Below are 21,128 nucleotides of genomic sequence, written 5' to 3'. Positions count from 1 at the left end.
AAAGTATTCAGACCCCCTTAAATTTTTCACTCTTTGTTATATTGCAGCCATTTGCTAAAATCATTTGTTATTTTTTATTTTTTTTTTCTCATTAATGTACACACAGCACCCCATATTGACAGAAAAACAGAATTGTTGACATTTTTGGAGATTTATTAAAAAGAAAAACTGAAATATCACATGGTCCTAAGTATTCAGACCCTTTGCTCAGTATTTAGTAGAAGCACCCTTTTGATCTAATACAGCCATGAGTCTTTTTGGGAAAGTTGCAACAAGTTTTTCACACCTGGATTTGGGGATCCTCCGCCATTCCTCCTTGCAGATCCTCTCCAGTTCTGTCAGGTTGGATGGTAAACGTTGGTGGACAGCCATTTTTAGGTTTCTCCGGAGATGCTCAATTGGGTTTAAGTCAGGGCTCTGGCTGGGCCATTCAAGAACAGTCACGGAGTTGTTGTGAAGCCACTCCTTCGTTATTTTAGCTGTGTGCTTAGGGTCATTGTCTTGTTGGAAGGTAAACCTTCGGCCCAGTCTGAGGTCCTGAGCACTCTGGAGAAGGTTTTCGTCCAGGATATCCCTGTACTTGGCCGCATTCATCTTTCCCTCGATTGCAACCAGTTGTCCTGTCCCTGCAGCTGAAAAACACCCCCACAGCATGATGCTGCCACCACCATGCTTCACTGTTGGGACTGTATTGGACAGGTGATGAGCAGCGCCTGGTTTTCTCCACACATACCGCTTAGAATTAAGGCCAAAAAGTTCTATCTTGGTCTCATCAGACCAGAGAATCTTATTTCTCACCATCTTGTGGTCCTTCAGGTGTTTTTTTGTGTCTTACACTGAGGAGAGGCTTCCGTCGGGCCACTCTGCCATAAAGCCCCGACTGGTGGAGGGCTGCAGTGATGGTTGACTTTCTACAACTTTCTCCCATCTCCCGACAGCATCTCTGGAGCTCAGCCACAGTGATCTTTGGGTTCTTCTTTACCTCTCTCACCAAGGCTCTTCTCCCCCGATAGCTCAGTTTGGCCGGACGGCCAGCTCTAGGAAGGGTTCTGGTCGTCCCAAAAGTCTTCCATTTAAGGATTATGGATGCCACTGTGCTCTTAGGAACATTAAGTACAGCAGAAAATTTTTTGTAACCTTGGCCAGATCTGTGCCTTGCCACAATTCTGTCTCTGAGCTCTTCAGGCAGTTCCTTTGACCTCATGATTCTCATTTGCTCTGACATGCACTGTGAGCTGTAAGGTCTTATATAGACAGGTGTGTAGCTTTCCTAATCAAGTCCAGTCAGTATAATCAAACACAGCTGGACTCAAATGAAGGTGTAGAACCATCTCAAGGATGATCCGAAGAAATGGACAGCACCTGAGTTAAATATATGAGTGTCACAGCAAAGGGTCTGAATACTTAGGACCATGTGATATTTCAGTTTTTCTTTTTTAATAAATCTTCAAAAATGTCAACAATTCTGTGTTTTTCTGTCAATATGGGGTGCTGTGTGTACATTGAGGAAAAAAAATGAACTTAAATGATTTTAGCAAATGGCTGCAATATAACAAAGAGTGAAAAATTTAAGGGGGTCTGAATACTTTCCGTACCCACTGTGTATATATATATATATATATATATATATATATATATATATATATATATATATATATATATATATATATATATATATATATATATATATATATATATATATATATATATATTTACACGTGTGTGTGTGACCCAGGACCACAAAACCAGTCTTAAGTGTCAAATTTAATAAATAAGCTTTCGATTGATGCATGGTTTGTTAGGATTGGACAATATTTGGCCGAGATACAACTATTTGAAAATCTGGAATCTGAGGGTGCAAAAACAAAAATCAAAATATAGAGAAAATCGCCTTTAAAGTTGTCCAAATGAAGTTCTTAGCAATGCATATTACCAATCAAAAAGTTTTGATATATTTACGGGAAGAAATTTACTAAATATCTTCATGGAACGTGATCTTTATTTAATATCCTAATGATATTTTGGCATAAAAGAAAAATGCATATTTTGACCCATGCAATGTATTTTTGGCTATTGCTACAAATATACCCCAGGAACTTAAGACTGGTTTTGTGGTCCAGGGTCACATATAACAATGCGCTATGTACCTAGGACAAAAGCTGTTTTAAATGCTAAGGGTGATTACACCAAATGTTGATTTGATTTACTTAATAGAAGTTAATTGATAAATAAAATCTTTTTAATTACATTATTTTTGAATGCATCCTCACTTTACAGCATTTTTACACTTGCATTATTAATGCCTAAAACCTCTCACAGTATTGTAGCTTTTCAGGAAGTATCTTCAAGCGTCTTGGAGACGTTGCCACAGTTCTTCTGGATTTAGTCTGTCTCAGCTTGTTCTGTTTCTTCATGTCATTCCAGACAGACTGGATGATGATGAGATCAGATCTCTGTGTGGCGTACGGGCTATTGTCAGACTCCTTGTGCAAACAAAAATCTCACTTAATTATTACAATTAATGGCAAAAGGAATGTTTGGAAATATAAACAGAAATATTTCCTACTGACACACTACAGCAAAATATATACTGCAAAAAAATAACTGACTTTAAACAAATTTTGTTGGTGAAAATACTAATTATTATCAATGTTAAAAACTGATTTTTTTTCAGGATTCTTTGATGAACAAAATGAAAAAGAACAGCATTTGATTTGTAAACACATCTTGACCCTCTAACTCTAGCACTCTCACTCTCAGTTCTAATTCTATCTATTTTTCTTTTTTAATAAAAAAAAATAAAAAAAATGACCCTATAACCTTTTCGCTCTCTATTCAAAAAACAAGACTTGACCCTCTAACACTTGCACTCTCTATCAATTTGTAACTACTTATTTTCTTTAAAAAAGAGAGAGCCTCTAACACTAGATTGATCTTTTTCTGTTTTATTATTAGATTATACTTTTTCTATTTTATCCTATACTAAATGTTACTATTTTATCCTATACTTATTATAAAAAATTACCCTCTAACATTAGAGTTCCCTATAATTTTTCTATTCTGTCTACTTAATTTATTTTTATTAATTATAAATGTAAAAAAAACTTTCTACGTCTGTGTTGGGCTAAGTGAGACTTGTCATTGCACTTACATATTATTGCTCTTTTGTTGGTTTTGATTGCTTCTTTTGTCCTCATTTGTAGGTCTCTTTGGATAAAAGCGTCTGCTAAATGATTAAAATGTAAACATTTACATTTATTTATTTATTTAGCTGACGTTTTTATCCAAAGCGACTTACAATTGCTATATATGTCAGAGGTCGCACGCCTCTGGAGCAACTAGGGGTTAAGTGTCTTGCTCAGGGACACATTGGTGTCTCACAGTGGATTCGAACCCGGGTCTCTCACACCAAAGGCATGTGTCTTATCCACTGCGCCATCACCACCCCTAATAAACATATGCAACTGTTGATTCCTTTCAATTTGTATAACAATTCTTCCAAAATAATGTTTGGGTTCCACATTAACAGCAGAATGCAAAGTTAGAAAGACATGAGGGTGACTTAATAATGTCTGAATTGTCAACCAGAGCTGAAAAAGGCCACAGAAAATGAGTTCCTCTTATTTATTTGATCTATTTCAAAATGTTCTATTCTAGGTCTGTCTGCTTATGAGTTTAGTGCCTCTGCAGACACTGAAGTGGCCTGTTGCTCTCATCTGTGTGTTGTCTCAGAGGCGAATGTTTAAGTATATGAAGTGGATTTTGATGAAAAGCAAAAACGAAAATCACATGCTGGTAGGATATTCAGTATCTGAATCATTTACATTTATGCATTTAGCAGACGCTTTTATCCAAAGCGACTTACATTGCATTCAAGTTACAGTTTTTACATTTTATCAGCTCTTGCTGAATCAATTATGTTATTAGGATGTCAGGAGCGTTTGATTAAATTTTATGTAGCAGTCATAATTGTTCAGATCGAGAACTTATTTCAGTTAAGAAGTATTTCACCGAAATGAACATAATGCTGTGTTTTTATATGCACTCTTATAGGTCAAAAAATTAATTCTGGTTGGCAAATGTTGGATAAATACTGTTATTTTTATTTAAGTGGGAACTAATGCAGTACAAAAGGTTCTCTGTGGAATCTACGCTTGCCAGTCAAGGCTTTAGACATTTCAAATAGAAGGGCCGATCGCTATTCCATATTCAAGATTATTCAAGCTGATTTAAAAACCCACTTGAGGAACAAATGGAGCTGGTCTCCCACCTACCGTTTTTGTCTCTCACGTCCCACATCCTCTCACTCTCTTTGAAAGGTCACTCTGAATTCATTCTTCTCTATATACTGCCTGTTCTTGACAAGTAGCACTTGATAAATCTTACCCATGAACCCCTGAGAGTTACCTCATCATGATTGGCTTCACAAATTATTATCGATCCTCGAACAGTGTGATGTCGTTACTGAGGCAACACTTCTACCAGGACTTCAGCTATAGGAAAAAAGCTTTTATCATAGTGTGTGCAGTGAATGTGGTATGGAATTAAAGCAGGAATTAAATCATGCATTTTTCTGTACCACATATTTTGAAGATATAAATAACAATTTACTGATGGTCTACAGAGGTCCTGTAAATATTCAAATGCCGTTGTCCTTTACTCTCTGCATGTTCACTGCGATCCAGTTTGTCGCAGCAGTTTTATTCCAGAGATATAAATGTTTTACTGCACCACACTGAGACAAAACCGGTTCAGATAATGACATGGTTTAGCTGACCATGGAGAAACCTGCATTTGAACAAACCCAAGAAAGAAAATAACTAAGTTATTTAGTTGCCTGTGATTTTGATTCTCACATGGGGAGCATCTGACTAACTACATTAATTTGTTGTCTGTGACATACATCACAAATGAGTTCTGGACTGTTTATAGCAAATGTTTTTATTCCCCTTGCAGCTGGCACCAGATGATGCGTGGAAGTGCCCCCACTGTAAGCAGATGCAGCAGGGGATGGTGAAGATGAGCTTATGGACCCTGCCTGACATCCTCATCCTGCACCTCAAACGTTTTCGGCAGGTGGGCAAACGTCGAAACAAACTCTCCACCCTCATTAGCTTTCCGATAAGCGCTCTGGATATGACTCCCCATGTGGTGAAACGCAGTCAGAGCATGAAGAATCTGGCCCCGTGGCCTGCAACTTGGAAACATGGAGATACTGACTTCCTTTATGACCTGTATGCAGTTTGTAACCACCACGGTGGCATGCATGGAGGCCATTACACAGGTGAGTGTGCTGGATCTCTGATAGTAAAACGCAAGGGGTTGTTTGTACATTTAAAATGCTTTCTTTCTTTTATAATTGTTATACATGCTGTTTTTCAAAAGGGATACTCCACCCCCAAAATGAAAATGTTTAATCACTTACCCACACTGTAAAAATTTTTTACAGAAAAGTTGAGCCAACTTAAAATTTTAAGGCAACCAGCTTCAGCAGATTTTTGAGTTTTCTGAACTTGTTGTTTTAAGTTTATACAACAAAAAGTTGAGAATCTCCTACAAAAATAAGTTGAGAGTTTTAATTTGTTTTTCTTTTCTTTTCTTTTTTTTTTACAGTGCATATTGTTCCAAATCTCATAAAAGCTTTGTTCGTCTTCGGAACACAATTTAAGATATTTTGGATGAAAAACGGGGGGCTACTTGGCAGTCAATGTGACAGTCACAAACCTCCCGGTTTTCATCCAAAATATCTAAATTGTGTTCCGAAGATGAACAAAGCTTTTATGAGTTTGGAACGACATGGGGTGATTAATGACAAAATTTTCATTTTGGGGTGGAGTAACCCTTTAATGCTTCTTCAAATAGGTGATTTTGAGTTTCATTCAGTGACATACAACTTACTATAAAGTCACGTTTTACACTGTCTGTCACTAGTTTATTTTTAATACATGAATTATAGGTGAATTCTTATATGCTGTTTAAAATTCTGTGCTGGAAATATGAATGAAAGGGAGGTGGGGGGTTAATATGAATGAAATGTCACCACAAATCCTAGTAAATCATATAAGCAGGTAAATAGGAATAAAGAAAAGAAAATAAGATTTAACAAAAATAGATGAATCCCACACATCCACATTTAAAATACAAAGCAGTCAATGAGAACAACATTATAATCAATAATAGCCAGTGATAACCTTTTTTTTTTTTTTTTTTTTTTTTTTTTTTATTTATTATGCAAACAAACATGCTATTTACAGGTGACAAATCAGATACAGAGTAACCAGGGTCAACAAAACATACATGACAGCCAACATGGTTTGTGTGAGTATGAGTGTGTGTGTGTGTGTGTGTGTGTGTGTGACTGGGTGTTGGGTTTGGAAGTATACTAAACAAAATAATCAAAAAATTTAATAAATTAATCAAAAAAAAAAAAAAAAAAAAAGTACAACAGTAATGATAACAGTAATAATAATAATAATAATAGTAACATTAATAACAAAAATTAGAGGATAGTAATTAATTAAAAAATAAATAAATAAATGTGGGGAAAGTTGGAGGATTAGAAAGAGGACAAAATAGTAATAATAATAATAATAATAATAATAATAATAGTAGTAATCATAGTATTAATAACAAAATAATAATAATATTAATAATAGAGAGGAAATAATTATAATAATAATAATAATAAAGCTAAAAAGAGTAAGATATTGTAAGGCTGCCTCTGGGCCCTCCGTGGGCAAGGCATAGTTTAGGCCCAGGACGAGCCATCTAGGAGAGGAGCTGCAGGGCACAAGGACCAAAGTCTCAGCCCCGGCCGCCACTCACATGCCATGTTTACCTCACATATGTACTGTATATGTATTGTTAAGTGTATAATGCATTAAAAAAGTGTGACGTGCAGTGTGGAGCCAGCCCAGTGCAAAGCCCAGGCCCCCATGCTCACGTCCCACTTACCCTGTGTGTGTCTGATATACATGTATGCATTTTTTTTTTCCTCTCTCTTTTTCCTTTTTTTTTTTTTTTTTTTTTTCTTTTCCCTCCCCTCCTCTCCTTCCTCCTCTCTCCTCTTCCCTTGCTTGTTTTAAAATAGATGTATGTATACCGTCTAGTGATGCATTAAAAAAAACAAGGCATGTAGTGCTGAACCTGCCAGAGGCAAGAAAACCAGGCCAAAGCTGGTACAGGTTGGAGATACAAGGCCCCCGGCCCCACAGCACACCCACCAACCACTAAACCCAACCACACAGGGCCACAGCCAACTGAGGCCCAGAGGCGTGAAAAGAGAAAGAGAAGAAAAGAGAGAGAAGAAAAAATAAATAAATAAAAAGTGCAGATAGCAGAAAGCAACCGTAAGAAAGGATAGAGAAAGATAAAAAAAAATAATAATAATAATAATATTAATAATAGAAAAATATTTTAAGTTTTTGATTTAGTTTGATATTAGCCTTTGTTGCTACCTCTTCCTAACCCCCCTCCCCCATAATCTTATGTAGATATTGATGAATGGTGTGTTGTTGAGGGTGGCTTCAGACAGAGAGGGTCAACGGATTCATGATTGATGGAAGTTTATGAGAGATAACAAAGAGGGGTTCAATTCTGTTGTATTATTTTGAGTGGAAGTTGACAGGTTTTCCATGGAGATGTAGTCTGTTATTAAGTTTTTCCAAGATGAAATATGTATGCTATTCCTTGATTTCCAGTTCATGAGGATAGTTTTCTTGGCGATAGTTAGAGCTACTAAGAGTAATTTACTATCTGTATCGTTTGAGTTGATTATGGATGTGTCACCTAATATACAGAGGGAAGGAGACAATGGGATGTGACATCCCATATGGTTGGATAGTGACTCAGTAACATTTTCCCAAAATTCTTTAACTGGGGTGCAATGCCACAAGGCGTGAAGATAGGTGTCTGGGGTGTTTTGTGTACAGTGTGAACATGTTTCTGAAGTAAAACCCATTTTAAATAATTTTCGTCCAGTAAGGTGAAATCTATGAAGTATTTTATATTGTATAAGTTGAAGATTGGCATTTTTCGTCATGAAGTAAATGTTTTTGCAGATTTGTGTCCAGAAAGTGGCATCGGGGGCAATAGATAAATCTGATTCCCATTTAACATTTGGTATACCTAATGTATTGTCCGATTTTGATATAATTCTGTATATTTTGGAGAGTAGTTTTTTAGAAGAAGAAATATTTAATAGCGCTGATATTGGGAGGGGGAGGTCTAGATTAATTGTCCTAGTGTAAATTTTTGATTGAATTGATGATTTGATTTGTGAGTATTCCAAAAAACAATTGCTCCCAATGCCGTATCTCTGAACCAAGTGGGAGAATGGTGCCAGGTTATTATTATGAAAGATATGCTGAAGTTGTGTGATTCCCTTTTCTGCCCATGTGCGTAAATTGAGTGGCTTCTTGTTAGCTGTAAAATCTGGGTTATTCCAAATTGGGGTGTATTTAGATGGTGCAAGAGGAGAGTTTGTGATTTGATGGAATTTCCACCAGGCTGTCAGAGCTGCTGCTATTGTCGGCATTTTAAAACAGTGATGCTTTTTGATTGTCTGATTGTAGAAGGGTAAATCTGAAGTATTAATGTCCTTACAAATTGTTTGTTCAATATCTAGCCATGTGCTTTCTGATGAGTTAGGTTGAATCCATTTGTGTATATTTTGGAGCTGATTGGCCAGAAAGTAGTGGTAAAAATGTGGTGCTTCCAGTCCTCCTTGTGTTCTCTGTTTCTGTAGGGTGGTCAATTTGATTCTTGGGGTCTTGTTTTTCCAGTAAAATTTGGTAATTATTGAATCTAGTGATTTAAACCAGGAAAGGGTGGGTTGTGTTGGTGTCATTGTAAATCAATAGTTTAATTTAGGGAGTATAGTCATTTTAATTGTTGATATTCTGCCCATAATAGATAGTGGTAGGTTCATCCAGCGTTGAAGATCCTCGTCTATTATTTTAAGTAGTGGAGTGTAGTTGAGTCCAAACAGCTCTGACAGCCTGGGGGAAACATTAATACCTAGATATTTGATATGATCGGTGCACAGAGGAATTGGTGATGTATGGGATGTCACATCCAAACTAGTGGAATGTAATGAAAGTATAGCAGATTTACTCCAGTTGATTGAGTATTCAGAGATATTTGAAAAAGAGTCAATGAGTTTAATCGTTTCTTGTAATGATGATGGAGGATCTTGTAAATATAATAATATATCATCAGCGTAAAGACTTATTTTGTGGTGTATATTTAGTGTTTGAATACCTTTTATGTTGCTGTTTTGACGGATGGCTGCTGCTAATGGTTCAATGAAAATGGTAAAGCCAGTGATAACCTAACTATAGATCAACAGTCAAGTACGATTAGCCAAACTACATGCATTACATACTCCTAGTATTTCTAGTATCTACAGTTACTTCTATAAAAATAAACAGTGAATTAAATACTTGATAGATTTCAGTAAACAATGAATACTCACCAATACATGTCATGAAATAGTATGTAATGCAAACTTGGTACAAACGTACATATCGCCATATTCATTTATCAACACAAAAAACACTAAATATCAACATATACAAAAATGTAACAAATATACAATGTAAATTACATTGTACTAAATACTAAATACAAATATATACATGTACTCTAGTATATTAAAAATCATTAAATATCAATATTACAATGTGACATTAAAAGGAAGCTCATCATTAAGACGAGTATACCTCAGGTCTCTGCAGAAAAATGTCAATGTCCCCACCTTTAGGTGGCACCTTCACCTTTCCAATTCCACAGAAGCGGAGCATCGACACATCACGATTGAACTTATTAAAACGTAGCGCTACTGGATAACTGAACTTATGTGTTCACTAATACATTGTTTGAGATGTACAGATGTTTTACCTACATACATATGGGTAAGCCTAATAGAAGAAATAAGAAAAAATGCTTAGTTGCATTATTATTATTATTATTATTAAGTTGTGCCCAATTATTTATTTGTCATTTGTAATTCCCATTAGGAATAGGACTGAGTAAGGTCTCGTTACTAACAGGATCCACGAATGTAGATAACCACGTTGAGAAAAACATATAAGAAAAATCTCCTTATGAATTTTGGTCACTAAACTTGCAAATAAAGGTGCATAAATTATAGTACAGCATGCTAAGAAAGATAGCAAGTGAGGAATTTTGTCACAAATGTCTATGATATTTTTTATGGAATGTTATCTTTTGATCCTACACTTACTTTTCAAAGGGAAATATTGTCATTTCAACATAATGCAAAACAACAGGGTTGGATTTCACAGAAAGAGTGAAATATTTCACAGAAAGAGTGAAATTGGATTTCACAGAAAGAGTGAAAAACTTACTTTGTTGTCAACACCGAATTAGGCCTGTGTTTTGTACTTTACAAAAAAATACCTAAAGATTTGCAGATCCCCCTGGTCTTCTGACTGTGGCTCAGACCAGTTCTTTTTTTGTCTTCTTTGACACAAAATGTGAATTATTTTTTGTCCACTCATTACCAACATTTATTAGCATCTCTACAGATTTTCTCAATTAAATGTATGATATACTGATATATATGATTTACAGGATACTTGTTTTTTATTTACACTTGACAACTATTCTATATAGGAACATTTTGCATAATATTGGGCGTAGAGTTTTGAGAAATTGTCTAGCTGATTGTGGTAATATAAATTCCTTTTGTGAATTCATAGTTCAGTTGATATCAGCCGAGATCAGTAAGATTTTTAATGTTTTAAATAGGTGTCTTACGCTCATCAAGACTGCATTTATTTGATCAAAAATGCAGAAAACTATGCACTATGCAAGAAACATCTCATGGATGCACTGGGACGCATCCTCAGTGATGTCTCCTGGGATCATTGGGTGTTTTGGGTCTCGCAACATCATACACCCTCGCCCAGGCGACCCAGCCAGGGTTGATCAAGCCCCGACTTGTGTCCCAGTAGCAGTCCACGGATCAGCCCTCTTAATCCAAAGCCACCTTGTGGCCTTCTCTGCGGCTTCGCTTGCGGATTGAATGGCCCACTCCTTGGCCACCCCTGTAACGCCCAAACGACTGAGGACTTTGCAAAGTGAACGTCCTGCAAAGCCTCTACAGCCGACTTCTATAGGCTCATAAAAGGTTCTCCAGCCTCTCTCCTTGTACTCCTCCACCAGTTCCTGGTACTTAGCGCGTTTCCTCTCATTGGCTTCCTCAATACGCTCTTCCCAGGGCACCGTAAGTTCCAGCATGATCAGCTGTTTTGAAACCTCGGAGGTAACTATCATGTCTGGGCGGAGACTGGTTGTTACAGTATGCTGAGGAAACCTCAGCTGTTTTCCCAGGTCAACCTGCAGCTGCCAGTTCGAGGCTTTATGGAGAGGCCTGTTAATTGTGGGCGTGCCCGGGGTTTCTCTCCAGCTTTGATGAAGAGAACTGCCTTCTTTGGAGCATGATGGTACTTGCTGGTGCTAATGGCTGAGGCTAAGCTCTCAGCAATTGCCTTGAGCACCTGGTCATGGCGCCAAGGATAGCGACCATCAGCCAGAGCCTTTGGGCAGCTGCTGAGGAGATGTTCTAAAGAGCCTCTTCCAGAGCAAAGAAGGCAGAAAGGTGTCTCGCTCTTCCCCCAGACATGGAGATTGACCTGGGCTTGGCAGGACATCATAGACAGCTTGTACCAGGAAACGGACCCGATGGAAATCTGCTTGCAAGATGTTTACCCAGGTGATCCTGCGCTGCACTGTACTCTCCCACCTAGTCCACGCTCCCTGCTGCCGGAGTCCCACCGCCCTGCTCACTCGCTCTTCCTCCACGCCTGCTCTGACCTCTTCCTGGAGTAGATGGTGTCTTTCCTTACCGCGGGCTTGGCTAACCAGGGTCTTTGGAATAACCCAAGCCCTCTCTGCCTGTCACCACAGTGCCCACCAGTACCTTTTGTCTCAGGCGTGACTCTGCCACCTCCACTGCTTTCCCAGCCTTTCATTTCCTTCCTGTCCTCACCTCAATGCCGCCTGATGACACCTTGCAGTCCCTGGAGTCCCTGTACTGTAGGGCTTCTCTTGTGCGTACCACCATGAATTCTTCCGTGAGGCCACTGAAGGGCAACTGCAAAATGTTACTCGTCCCATACAGTGCAGCACTGGTAAGCCACTGATTTTTCTTTCTAGGGACTCAACTATTGTCATTGGGACTGCATAGATCAACAGGGACCACAAGACTCGGGGCAGGATGGAATGCTGGTAGATCCAGGCTTTAAATCTACCAGGCAGGCCGGACTTGTCAACCTTGGTGAGCCAAGCTCCAAGCTCTTTGTTGGACTTTTGGATGGCGGCAGAGTCTTTCAGGCTAGAGTCAAAGAGCTTCCCCAAACTCTTGACAGGTTGCTCCGTGATGGTTGGGATGACAGTTCCTGAGATGGAAAACCGGAACTTGTCAACCACCTTCCCCTTCTTCAGCACCATGGACCTTGATTTGGAGGGCTTGAAACTCATCCTTGCCCAGGTGATGAGTCTCTCAAGTCCTTGTAAGATCCACCTGCTCCCTGGGACCGATGTCGTTGTGATGGTAAGATCATCCATATAGGCTCTTATAGGGGGCTGTCGTATGCCTGACTTGGTTAAGGGCCCTCTGCATTCCACCTCAGCTGACTTGACCACCATGTTCATGGCAAGAGCAAAAAGAATAACAGAGATGGTACAGCCTGTTATTATTCCTTTCCCAATACGGTGCCAGTCTGATGTTTCTGACCCAGAAGTGACCCGCATCCTGAAATTATTATAGTAATCCAGGATCAGGTCCTTAATCTTACTGGGAACATGACGGAGGTGTAAAGCGACCTCGACCAGCTTATGCGGTATGGACCCATAGGCATTTGCCAGGTCCAACCACAAGACAACTAGGTCGCCTCTGTTCTCATGGGCCTCTCTGATGAGATGTGTAACTACACCAGTGTGTTCCAAGCAGCCGGGAGCTCCTGGAATCCCCCTTCTGCACTAAGGGGTCGATGTAGTTGTTCTTGAGGAGAAACTCTGTCAGTCTTCGTGAGACGATGCTGAAAAATACCTTCCCTTCAACACTCAATAGTGAGATGGTTCAAAACTGGTTGATGTTTTTCGAGTTCTCCTCTTTGGGAATCCACACTCCCTCAGCATATATCCACTGGTCAGCAACCCTTCCTCTTCGCCAAATCCCCTTCAAAATCTTCCACAGGTGCCAGAGAAGCTCTGGGCAGCACTTATAGACCAAATAATATTTATTTGATAAAAAATGCAGAAAAAAATATAATATGGATAAAAATGCAGTATTGTGAAATATTGTTCCAATTTCCAGTGTCCAATTTCCAGTGTCGCATGATCCTTCAGAAATCATTTTAATACACTGATTTATTATCAATATTGGAAACAGTTGTGCTGCTTAATAATATTTTTTTTTGGAACCTGTGATAGTTTTTTCAGAATTCTTTGATGAATAAAAAGTTTAAAAGAAAAGCATTTTTTTATATATATAAATATTTTGTAATGATATACAATGTTTGGGGTCAGTACATTTTATCTTTCTTTATTTAAAAAAAAAAATAATAATTTTATTCAGCAAGGATGTGTTCAATTGAAACAAAAAGTGATGGTAAAGACTTACATTGTTACAAAATATTTCTATTTTCTTTTTGAAATAATAGAAAGGATTTCAATTTAAGATTTATACTAATGAATGGCATAAAGGCAGTTGTGTATAGATACACACTCACACACACACACACACACACACACACACACATTACAGCATATGTCTTTGTGAAACAGCCTATTGTAGGAACTCTGTGGATGGCCACTGGTACAGTTATGACGACAGCAGTGTGGAGATTGTGCCAGAGGAGGAACTGTGCACACGAGGGGCATATATCCTGTTCTACCAGAGAAGAAATGTCATCCCACCCTGGTCCGCCAACAGCTCGGTCAGAGGTGAGTAAATGAGCCTTTGTGGTCACACTGCAGAAGGAGACTGACTGACCTTTTTCGCAGTGGATCAATATTAGGCAGAAGCAGCAGATTTTTTTTCTCATATATATTGCAGTGCGAATGTAACCAGATTTTCTTTCCATTGTAAGAAAAGTATTTGCCTTATGCAATATATGAAAATTTCCACTTACCTCTCCCCAGATTTTGAAAATACCTGAATTAATGACTGTACTGTAAAAACTGAATGAAGGTTTTTCTTAGTTTATTTGAGTTCATTTTGACTGGTGGCTAAGATGCCACTGCATATGCATGATTTAGTCGTCATGGAAACAATAAAACAGAACATGTGCAGATGATGAATTTTACTTATTAAAAATGAAGGGGCAGTGAGAGAGGGCAGCATGCTTTAAGTCCATGTCTAGGAGAAACATGGACCAGCCACTAAACAGTCTTTATTGTCTCATTGTGCAGGTTCCACCAGCTCCTCTATGTCAGATCACTGGCTCATCCGTTTGAATGGTGACAGTAAAAGAGGAAGTATGGTATCACGGTCTTCCACAACATGCCCTTCTTCCATCCCAGACTCCCCAGAGTCTCCCGTCTTTCAAAATGAACCCTCAGTGGAAAAGATAGGTGAGTGTACCCATCCAGTTTGTTCTCGTCATTGTAAATAAGAAATGTAAATACTAAAAGGATGCTTCTTGACAGAGATTTCATCATAGTTTTTCACTTGTTTTGTTGTGGGAATGTGTTTTCCACCATGTGGTAAATATTGTGTTAATGTCAGTGTCTCTAGGTGGGTTCGAAAGCAGACCTTTCGTGCGAGGAATCCAAGGGCGTAGCGTTAGCATGAAAAGTCCCACCAAAACCAGAGTGCTCCCACTGCGATGGTCCTTTGGAAACAAAGACCGCCACAAACCTGCCCAAGCTCCTGGCCAGGCTCCTGCAGAGCTGGTGGAGTATTTAGAGTCTGGCAGAAGGCCAAGATGCACCAAAGACCCCATTGTTGCCCTAATGACTCGACCTTCAGATAAAGAAAGCAGTAAAGAAGAAGAAACAAAAAAATCCACAGCCAAATCTTCAAGCCACAGCAACCTCGGACCTCCAGAGTATCACAAAATACCGCAGGGTCAAGAAAGAAGTGGCTCAGAGAAAGCAACGGGTCAACAACCCAGCAGCAGCAGTAGACCAAGAGAAGATGGAACTTTGACCAGACGGAGCAGCAGAAAATCAAAACAGGACAAATCACAGTCCAGAAACAGCTCCGGCACAGGGATCCAATCTAGTTCCAGTGGTCCAAGCGGGTGGGACACAACGCAGAGGGGTGATCCAGGCAAGGAGCGAGACCATCTAGAGGAGAAACAGACAAAGGGACAGGAGACAAAGCATCACGATAGTGTCTTTGCTTTTCTTAAAGGTGGTTTCATGAGGAAAGACTCGCTTCGGAGATCCAGAGACAGTGAATCTGTGAAAAGGGGTGACGCAGAGGTGAAGAGCCCATCTGAAGTTTTACTCTCCAATGGGAAACACAAAAGAACTTCAGAAGGAAAAGCTAATAGCACTAACCAAGTTCGTAGCAGACTCGGAGATGAATTTGCAAATGGCAAGGTGAGTCGTGGGTCATCAGACATCAAACGCTCACAAAGTGCTTCCAATATTCAAAGCAAGGCTGATCTAGGCTTGAGAAGGACGGCATCTCTACACAGGAACGGCACATCAGCGGCTCAGCCGCAGAGCATTCCTATGGACAGGGGCTCTCAGAACACTCTGCAACGCACACGCTACAGCACAAACTCACTGGGCAGAAAGAAGGCAGTGCCTGAATCAAGCTTCTGAGACTTACTTCACTTCACCGAAATATCACAACAGCGTAGCAAAAATATAAAAGCCCTATGAAGAACTATGTTAAGAAAGAAAGGTTTGAAATGATGGCCGCACACTATGAAGTTGCACATACATTTGGAATTAGTGGATGATATTTTTGTTCACTTTTTTCTTCTTATATGAAGTGCCTCTGAACCAGAGCTATTTTTTAGATTTTTGTCAGACTGTGTTTTGGCACTGGAAGTACGTTACACACTGGCCTCTGCACCATGATTTTGAACTGAAAAATGATTTGCCTTGGGTTTGATTTTTATGTGCCACTAAATAGATTTATCACCTGTAATACATGAAGGGAATCGCTATATCTATCTTTCCAGTTTCATCTTTTATGATTCTGTAGATTGTATTGACTGGCTGCTAACCTTTCATGGGTTTATCAAAGATGTCAGTTCTTGCACTTTCAGTGAATTTATTGCACCACTGTCTGACATAATCATGCTCTCAGACCAAAACATGAAGCTTATTAATTCTTGCTTGTTTTGCAGTATGCATTAAGACATTTACAAATTTGTATTATAAAATAATATTTTAAAAGTATGAAATCTAACAGAATCTAAAGGGGCGAGCTATATTTCTAATGCTCTGTCACATATGTACAATGATGGCATGTTGACAACACAATGTATTAGACAGAACACCTTAGTAAAACACACTTCTGAAAAGCACAATCACAACAACCTCACCTTATGGTTGAATCCATCACCTAAACCTAGTTTGAATGCAGTAACAAGAACCTGTTTTAACTTAAAGGATAGTACACCAAAAAAAATGAAAATTGTCATTGTTTACTCACTCTCATGTTGTTCCAAACATGTTTGGCTTTTTTTCATTAATAGACCACAAACAAAGATGTTAAGCAGGATGTTCAAGTGATAACCAGCAACTGTCAAGCTCCAAAATGATGACACTATTAACCCTTTAAAGCCTATTTGATACATTCAGCTAGGGCCTCTAAATTATAAAAAAAAAAAAAAAAAAAAAACATCACTAACAAACCTGTTCTACATGTTCAACACAAACTTCTGCCCTCTGATTGATAGTATGTGCTTTTTAGCAAGTACAAGTCCTTTAGTATAATTGTAAAAATGTCCACCTTCTGTACATGGTACATGTCATTTTGCTGTGAAATCTTGATTCTTATAAAGTAAATTTAAGAAGTGCGTTTATAGTGTTATTAATGTTTCAATGCTGGACTGAAGAAAGTTAGATTTACACATTCTTTTAAAAGTGTTTTGTTTTTCTCACTAAAAACTTTTACTAGTTTTAGTGTGCGAAAATCTAGCAATACCAATGACTGCAGAGTAAAGAAAAGCCTCAATGTAACCCAGTAAAGTGACCTTAAAGCGTAGACGTCCATGACACAGATGTTTGGCTCTAATTGCTCGGAACAACATTCAGAATATGTCATATTGTCACCTTCCTATTTGGACTAATTGGGTCCATATGTCCATTAATCTGATGAATAAGACAAGACAAACAGTCATTCTTATGTATCCCTCTCTAGAAGCAATTAAATAGTCTGAATGCAGCTCATTAAACTCTACTGCTATATATGCACCGCAAAGCTCATTATTTTGCAAAATATAAAATTTTTTCATTATCAAATATTTAAATAGCTTCTTTTCTCTCCTGTGTGATTGTGATTGACTTAAAACTCAAATATCAAACTGAATCAAAATCCCACATTTATGTGCTAATTAATCTAATAAGTCATAGAGCAAACAGAAAGTGTCCTGTTGATTATTGCACATGATATGGAATATTCACTAGCTCCTCAAATGTAAAATATTTGTTTATCTCTTTGCAATCTATCTGAATTTCTTCCAACAAACGAGTCACTACCTCCATTTTTGCAAAACTCCAAAACCATATCTATACATAATATTCACCGCAGTTTCTAGCTGAAATTAACACTATTGGAGGTAAAACACTTTTAAAACAACTTTTATTCTTTTTTACACAAATTGTGATTACAGGAGCAGATTATTTATTAATAAAGACTTATTTTTGTGCAGTTCCTTGCACGATATAATATTATGTTATGACCTCAGAACCATTTTACCACAGTGCATGATTTGTAAACTAATACTGTACATAGTGTTTGCATCATGTGACCAGCTCCATATGTTATGCTCCATCTGATATAGTAAACTTGCTCTGTAACTCACCTGGTACAGCACTACAAAATGTGACGCAGAGAACTTCCGCAGGAGTGCTGCTGAAACACAAGTCACAACAAAAGAACTCAAAGACTTGTAGATGCAAGCTTAACTGACATGGCAAATGCATCTTTATCTCGTGATTTTAACAATATATTGTGAGTGGTACTGTATGTCAGATGTGATAGAGCATTCACATTTAACACCACAGATGTTTCATTTATAAACTGTGAAAATTTGTGCAACAACCAGTGTAATGAAACATTGCCAGATTCACATCCACCTGTTTGGAGGACGATGAAACGTTATCAGTGCGTCTGCATGCTTGAGTGCAAGAAGCATTCAAGAAGAACATCATATAATCTGGCCAAATTGTTGCCGCAGGCATGTTTTTCCAGTGAACCTGGGTACTGCAGTAAAGTTTGAATTGCACTGTAGAATAAGGTTTAATTATTGTGATAAATTTACAGATATGCTGTTTCTATATCGCACGGTTTATATTCGTTTTTTGTTGATCTGAATAAGTAAAGAAATTAAATGAAGGTTTGTTTGTTTCAGTGCTCACACACTTTCTGCCTATATGTTCGGAACAAAGGACATCACTGTCATAGAAAAAAAAAAAGTTTATACTTTTATATTGCATTTATTTTGTCCATTACTGTGCTGTAGAAGTTGTTGAAGTTGTTATACTACCGTAACAGATAAGAGATGATTCACAGTTTTAAGGTTTTCAGCAAAAATTTAAAAGGAAAACATTTTTTTTTTTTTTTTCAGCTTCATTGAAATCTGTCAAAACCCACTAAAGGTTTTTGTCTTCTTCTGTCAACATCTGATCATCCCTGTTATTTTGTTGAGTATGTCAAAGGGGTTATGCAAAAAGCAGCAATTGCACAGCATGTAACAGGATTTGTGTAGACACAAAGGTCTGCTTCCCCAAGGGCATTTCTTTTTTTCCACTCCCATGCTTCCAAAGTAATCCTACTTTTCACTATGCTTGAAATAATGAACACTTGTACTGACAAGACAATGAATGAAGGAATCTTACCCTGAAATCTTCTCTTTTTTATTTGGTTTTTGAGATATCTTATATGCAATTTTTTATAAACATTTTGTAATGTCTTTGTGTACATATATATTATACAAAAAATCAATGGATAAGATATAATCTGGGAACAGTATATATGTAGGGATAGATTATTTGTAAGTATCATTGAATTATTGCACAGGGGTACATGTACATGCTGTCAAGATGTTTATGTACAGCTTTGTGTGGACCTGTGTCTATACAATAACAATAAACAGATCTATTTTTGTATAATTTCTGAAATTAAAAAGACATTGGTATTCACACCACGTTTCTTAGACTCTTTTAAAAAATACTAGTTTCTGCATTTATCTTGATTGACATCTAAAAGTGTGTGTGTTTATTTGCATACTGAATGACTAAAACTGTCACTGCTCTTTGCAGCACTTTGACTGTGAAAAACTCTTAGCTTTGGCTACAATAGCTCCAGTTCCTGAGGGAGTCTTCAGAGCATGCAAAGAGCAGCTTGATGCGTTCCTCTTCAGCATGCACCACCCTGAAGTCTCGATCCACAGTTTGAAGACATTGGTGTCAATGTTTCAGTATCTCTGTCAAGTAGAAATCTAAATTCTGCTATTTTTCTGTATTTTTCACAAAAGCTTGATTTACATCATTTTGAATGCAAATTGCATCTAAGAAGCTTACTATGCACTTCAGAATGATATAATTCTGCCATGATTGTTGTAATATTACAAAGAGAGCAAGGACAAGGAAGTGATTTGTCTGCCCGCTAAAGAACTGTAATTATCTCTGAGATGTTTGGGAGCACTGAAAACTTGGATAACTGCCAAATTCCTCTTACGTTTATGTTAACATTCTATGGGTGTTTTTATTTATTTTTTAAGTCAACATCATCATCCTCATGTTTCAAATGTATATGATATCTATACATCTATATCTTAGTTTCTTCTGTGGAATACAAAAGAGCAGGTTAGGCAGAATGTTAGGGACTGATCATCTCTGTCATCATTCACATTCATTGCAGCTCTTTTCCACATAATGAAAGTCAATTGTGTGGGCAGAAATGGTCAACAGACAGTTGTCTATAGTGTCGATAGTGAAGCAATCCATGAAGCAAAGCAAACACTGAAGTCACTTTCAAAACAATAAGCTTTCTGTTGGTCAATGCAGTGAAAGAAATCTATGTGGGGAACTTCTTTCCCCTCATGCAAAACTCGTGATCATGCACAGATTCCTGTTGGAATGACTGGATTTCTCCTGTAAACTTTTCCAGAGCAACTGTAAATGTGACTGCACTTTGAGGCTGTCATTCTGCTTAACATTTCATTTTGTATTTAATGGAAAAGCGTATGTCACTTTTACAGGTTAGACACAACATGAGGGTGATTAGATGAAACTTTCATCAAAATGTTTAATCTTTTATGTTTCATCCGTCTCTGTTTACAGCATTGCTACATTTAATATAGGCTCATTGCTACACTGTAAAAGCCAACAAGTTAAAGTAACTCTAACCATTTGAGTGAACTGATTGTCTTAAACCATTTGAACAGTTATGAGTACTCTGAACTTTCTGTTGAGTTTACTAAAAGAAGATAATACCAGACAAGTCACGGTAACTCAAACCGTTTGAGTAAACCAATTGCCTTAAAAACCCAAGTTAGGTTAACTCAAACCGTTTGAGGAAACTTATTGTCTTAAAACCATTTAAGTTTTCAAAACTAACAATTATGAGTGCTCTGAACTTATTTCAGTTGAGTTCACTAAGTAATTAAGTGATTAATTAAGTGCTGATTGAGCATTAGTGATGAACACCTGCTGTTAACAACCAGAATCACTGACAGAAAGAGAAACACAAGAGCATCAACTAACTGAAATCAACTGAATTTTTTTTTTAAATCAAGATCTAAACAACCAGCATCACCAGCTCCACCTATTAATAACCGGACTGACTTTATTTCTGTCAGACATCTACAGAAGATCTTATTGAGAATTAACTAAGGTTTAGATGTTGATTTATTGTTTCATTTGTAGTAACCATGTTAGAGATCAGTGTCTGCTTTAGTTGAGCT

General features: G+C 37.8%; 1 protein-coding gene across 2 annotated transcripts in view; it reads left to right on the top strand.

Annotated features, from left to right (window-relative positions):
* Positions 1-16,815, top strand: part of LOC306845431 (ubiquitin carboxyl-terminal hydrolase 43-like) — a 114,852-nt gene extending 98,037 nt beyond the window's left edge. The window contains exons 12-15 of one of the 2 annotated variants that reach the window (XM_079378225.1): positions 4,957-5,284; positions 13,816-13,974; positions 14,443-14,604; positions 14,759-16,815. In XM_079378225.1, coding sequence (XP_079234351.1) covers positions 4,957-5,284; positions 13,816-13,974; positions 14,443-14,604; positions 14,759-15,807 — 1,698 coding nt within the window. In that variant the 3' untranslated portion in view covers positions 15,808-16,815. The remainder of the gene's footprint in view (positions 1-4,956; positions 5,285-13,815; positions 13,975-14,442; positions 14,605-14,758) is intronic. The other variant, XM_079378226.1, reaches the window with a different exon arrangement.
* Positions 16,816-21,128: the final 4,313 nt, after the last annotated feature.

This window comes from Barbus barbus (genome assembly GCF_936440315.1).
Source record: "Barbus barbus genome assembly, chromosome: 25".
Taxonomy (NCBI): domain Eukaryota; kingdom Metazoa; phylum Chordata; class Actinopteri; order Cypriniformes; family Cyprinidae; genus Barbus; species Barbus barbus.
The sequence above is the reverse complement of the archived record's forward strand: the minus strand, read 5'-3'. Positions and strand labels throughout refer to the sequence as shown.